General features: G+C 42.2%; 1 protein-coding gene across 1 annotated transcript; it reads right to left on the reverse strand.

The window, feature by feature from the left end:
- Window positions 1–1,863: 1,863 nt before the first annotated feature.
- On the reverse strand, window positions 1,864–3,263 carry LOC148848300 (ethylene-responsive transcription factor ERF039-like). Its single transcript, XM_088948068.1, has one exon. It carries the CDS (start codon window positions 3,136–3,138, stop codon window positions 2,323–2,325), a length of 816 nt encoding a protein of 271 aa, XP_088804194.1. The 5' UTR covers window positions 3,139–3,263; the 3' UTR covers window positions 1,864–2,322.
- Window positions 3,264–5,045: the final 1,782 nt, after the last annotated feature.

The following is a 5,045-nucleotide window of genomic DNA, read 5'->3' on the forward strand; positions in this document are numbered from 1 at the left end:
TGTCTATCTAAAGCAACAATAAGCTAAAATAAAAAGAGGGACTAAGCATTAAAAGCATACAAACATACAAGCATCCAATGAATTCAGTAAAAGGCATTTGATGGACTTCTTCCCAACATAAAAGAAAGGAGTGGATGGCTTCCTTGTTCTTTCCTCCTTATTTAATGTGTAGTCACTCTTTCTGACCTTTTTCACAGTCAATTTTATCCAGGAACCATACATGTCCTTGCCTTTCCGAACTCAACCTTTCTATTTGTGGTCATTGTTTTAAACTGCCGTAAATCAGTAAATGGTTGCATTTATTTGTTGAGAGAGAGAGAGAGAGAGAGAGAGAGAGGAAGCAAGATGAGAAGAACTGAAGGCTACCAAATTTGGGTCATCACAAAATCATTGTTTTAGAATTTAGTTTCCTGACGAGACGCACTGGTTACTGTGTCGGATGTAACATTCTTCCATCGCTTTATGGGATCTGAAATCAGCAAAAGAGTTCATTGTAGCTGATTTGCTAAGTTTCTTACTCCTAGAATCAGGAAAATCTTCATGGGTTTTCGTTAATCGAAGCGTGCGACGTCTAATTTATCAAAATCAAGTAGTTAAGATTTGGAAAACAACGACAGTACTGTCATTTTTGTTTGGGGAAAAGAGAGGAGGATTTGAGTGAGAAAGATGTAATTTGGTCGTGGTTATAGTTAAACAAGAATCCCAGATGGTGATTGAAGGAATCAGTCAAGCAGAAGCTGCTGCTGAAATAGACTACGACGCCCAAAAGCAAGCCAAAAGTACTTGGGTAATAAGGCAATGACGAAAGGCAATAATATTTCAGAAGAAATAACCAGACAAGTGCTCACTCGCAACCAATTAAAAATCTGCAACAAATTAAGCCTCCAAACTGAAACATCAACCTACCGTGAAACCCCAGAACTTAAATCTAATTCTGGGTTATATGTTAATTTGCTTTCTGAGTTCAAATTCATTGTCATGAACCATTACTAACATGTCACAGAACTAGCAAAGCAGCAGACACAGCCACACAGCCATAAACCCTAAACACTAACTTTATTTGGGGAAGAGATGCTCACTTACAAATTGAAAAAAACAACCGTTGAAACTTGTAGTATTCGCTAGATTTGTGATTGTGGGGTAGCAGGAGCAGATTGATATTTTGTGGTCATGGCAGTGTTGTCAGACTTCGATTGGATTCTGGGTCTCAATATTTTGACAGTTTTAACTTGTTGTTGGCTGAATGATATTAAATCGCCGTTGCCGGCCGGTTAAACCACGAACATGGTGAGACTGTGAATTTGTTTTTTTTTGTTTTTTTTTTTCTCGTTTTCCGTCGAATCTGGATCTACCTACAGAGTAGCTTCTTGGCGTTTATGTGGCCAGTGAGAGAGAAAGGAGCGTCGACCATGATTAGGAAATAGACTTAAAAGGTGATAGTGATGGTGAGGTCATGTACCACTCAACGCTCAGTGGCTTCCAGTGCTCCTGAAAGGGCATGATCTCCTTTTATTACTCCCTTATATCATACTTTATGCTTTAATTCATCCTAATGAAAGAAACGAACACTGGAAGAGACAGAGAGAGAGTGAGAGATTTATAATTTTATACTTTAATTTGTTTAATCATGGGAAGAGTAGGAAAGGTGACATAGGCAAAAATATTCGATTAAGATCCTCTCTCTCTCCCCTTCTTTATATATGTGGAAGAGTAGCTTTTGCAATTGAATTTTCTTTAGAAAAGAAGGTTTATCAATCAAGCCATCATCACCTCGACCTCATATGAAGCAAGTCATCTACAGTTGCTTCGAGATGGGGTTTCTATATTTGGAAAGCAGGGATGTGGGACAAGTGTGCACAAAAATCCAGTGAAAACTTTGGATTACATTCCATTTTCACTCCAAGAGACAGAAGCATGTCACTGTTATTACACCTATTCTTCCATAATATTATATAATATATATGAAGTTTCAGACTATAAAAGAAGGTGAAGGTTAGGGCCCCTGATCACACCCTCAGGGCGCATGTTAGCAAACCAGACATGGAGAATTCTCCTCCACTGTCAAACCCTGCAGTAAATCTTCTTCCGAAAAAGAAAAGTGGACATCCGGACTTGAGTAGCACGGCACAACAAACCCAATAAGCCGAGGTTCCAATTTCCTAAATGGAACGAACTGTTTCCTGCATTGGGTTTCTATAGATTTGGACGGAGGAGTAGCTTTGGTGCTCAAATGTGGGAAAAATCAGAAAGTTAGTAGTGTACATGGATGGGAGGGACAGAGGGAGAAGAAGTTGGGCTAAGGGCGTCTTCTAGCTAGTAGTCCTAGTACTCCCATAAGAATGGCTCCTCCATCTGGAATTCGAAGTCGGCTTCTCCCGGCGAAAGCAAAGGCGAGCAGAAGCCAAACCTGTCGATTTGATTGCTGCTGAGGTCCAGGAATAGGTCAGGCAGGTCGAAGAACAGGCTGTCTTCTTCATCTGTGGACGGAGAAACTGAGAATTCTTGGGTGTCTGCGGACGTGGTGGTGAGAGATGGGGAGTGAGTGATTGGAAGAAACTGTGGTTCCGGTTCGCTAGGCTCACCTTCGTTGTCGGCTTCATGACTACTTCTCGATGGTTGCTCGCCGAATGTGGCAGCGGCGGCCTTGGCAGCGGCAGCTTGGATGTCTTTGGGCGATGAGCTGGCCGGTCGGGGAAGCTCGTGAGCCAGCTCCGGGAAATTGAGGTAAGCTGACTTGCCCTTGATCGTAAGTGCAGCCACGTCGTGGGCTCGAGCTGCCATTTCTGGAGTGGGAAATGTCCCAAGCCAGATTCTTGATTTCTTCCTCGGCTCGCGGATTTCCGACACCCATTTCCCCCAATTACGCATCCTCACTCCACGATAAGTTGGGTGCTTCCCGTCGTTGCTTCTGCTGCTGCTGCTCTTCTGCCGCTTTCTACTTTCGTTGCCATTCTCGTTTTCTTGGGCTTTTCTTGATCCTTTCTGTGTTGCTGCTGTTGAATTCTTTTGGGTGTGGTTGAATTCTGTGAAGACGTTTGCGCCTGTAGAAGAAGAAGAAGAAGAAGAAGAGGTGGTGCAGGAGGTAGAAGAAGAAGAGGAACTTTGACCCTCAGATCCCATGATGGGCGGTTCTTCCATAATACAAAAGAGAAGAGCTTAGCTTTTGGAGTAAGTAGGAGAGATCGATGTGAGATAAGTGGCGCAAAAAATAGAGAGGAGTTGGGCTTTTATTGTTCCTCCATAAATTGGAGTGTGAGAAAAAGTTAAGAACATGGGCCCGGTTTACTCTCTACTGTGCAGTGGTTATCTCCTTCTGAACCCACATTGTTTATGAATAATACCTAGCTTGACATGGGCCTTTTTTTATGGTCTTTAGTAGTTTGTTTTTTATCCTCATCTCCTTGAGTTTTTTTGACTGATGCATTTTCCATGTGGTCTTTTAACTAGATTCGGACTTGGAGTTGGACCTCTCTCTCTCGGGTCGAGAAGCTTGTGGGCCAATGGATGTTGCCCACCGTCTCAAAGCCAAGGCCCATTCCAGACCATGAATTCCACATGAAAGCTGGCCTGGGCCCCCCCTTCGTTTTGCCATCCCATCGAAGACCACAACGTCGCCACCCTGCCTCAGACCATGTGATCCGCTGTATTGCTTTTTTATCCTCCCTGTAAGCCGCTCGTCGCGCCATCTATAACCGCAGCAACGTGTTCGCTAAAAGGTCCCTGAGAGGAGGATTGATCGGTAAGAGAGAGTGATAGAGACGAAATAATTCAACAAAGCCCTCTGCCACAGCCGCGGAACGGGAGGGTCAAATGTTGAGCGTCCTGGGTTGGGTTGATTTGCGAAAGTAAATTCCCATGTGGGGCTAGACTATTTTTTGGAGACAAACAGACAATTAAAATACTATACATTTAACTTGTTACATTCCCCCCCCCCAATGAATACATTTTGCAAAGTCATCAACTTGGGAATTTTAATTGAAAAATGATGGATACCCACCCAGAAAACCTATGGGTCTCTTTCATACACGTGACGCACATGCTTGTGGGCCAGGCCCATTCAACCATTGGACCCTACCAGAGAGAGATCCAACAGCCAGAAAGTCAACCAGAAGGCCCCATCTTCTGTCTCCTTTCTTCCTTCTTCCCAAATCAACACCCTCATTTCTTATGACCATCAAAGCCAGACCATTCGATTCCCAAATCAACACCCAACTGAGGCATCACAGCTCCAAAGACTAAGCATCTCCCACATTAATCTAATCAGAAAAGAGGAGTTTTTAGATTTTTTTATTTTTTATGAGGCTAGATGTAGTTACTTCTTGTCCTATCTACCCGAATAATAGGAGTTCTTGTCTCAAAATCCTTTCAGCAGAGAGACGCCATTAATTTCTCAAGGCCAGAGTCATGTGAAAGCAATGGGACAGAGGCTTAAGATCTCATATCTAGACGCTTAACTTTCATTTAAAAGCAAAACCCATCTTTGGGCCACCCACCCATTTAACAAAGCTTTCGTTTTTATTAAAGCAGGAAAGTAGTGATTTTAATCTAAAGAGTTTGCTTTTTTGCTATTTGCAAAGAAGCTTCTTTCCTCTTTAGCGTGGCTTCTCCAGTTTCCTCTTCGTCTCTTGCTTTGTTTGCTCTCTCTGATATGTAGCTCTGCAATTTTATACCTTAAATTAAACAAATGTTATTTGCACTGCTCTGCCCTACATTGCCATCATCATTTCTTCAACTCTGTCGACAAGCTTTCGTCTGGCTCCGTGATCAAATCTGTGGAATGTGGAATCTCTTCTCTTCCACATTTTCTAATCCCCCTATTAACAGACATTTGTCCTTTTCTATTAAACTAACTGATTGATGGAAGATAAAACCAAAGAAAAATAAATAAATAAATAACTGATTAATGAAAGATTAAAACTGTAAGCCTTCCCTAATGGGTTATAATTGGCCGATTTCTTTTCTCATTCTGAGGAGCAGAACATGTCAAAATACTTTTGTTCTTTTTCCCTCGATTTTTGTAATAATAGGCGATTCTTTGGCATTGT

Source organism: Nelumbo lutea, chromosome 6 (assembly GCF_056320005.1).
Source record: "Nelumbo lutea isolate HS-2025 chromosome 6, American lotus-T2T, whole genome shotgun sequence".
Taxonomy (NCBI): domain Eukaryota; kingdom Viridiplantae; phylum Streptophyta; class Magnoliopsida; order Proteales; family Nelumbonaceae; genus Nelumbo; species Nelumbo lutea.

Excerpts from the sequence above, each read along its gene's own strand:
- LOC148848300 (XM_088948068.1), bottom strand. The coding sequence starts at position 3,138 with ATGGAAGAACCGCCCATCATGGGATCTGAGGGTCAAAGTTCCTCTTCT.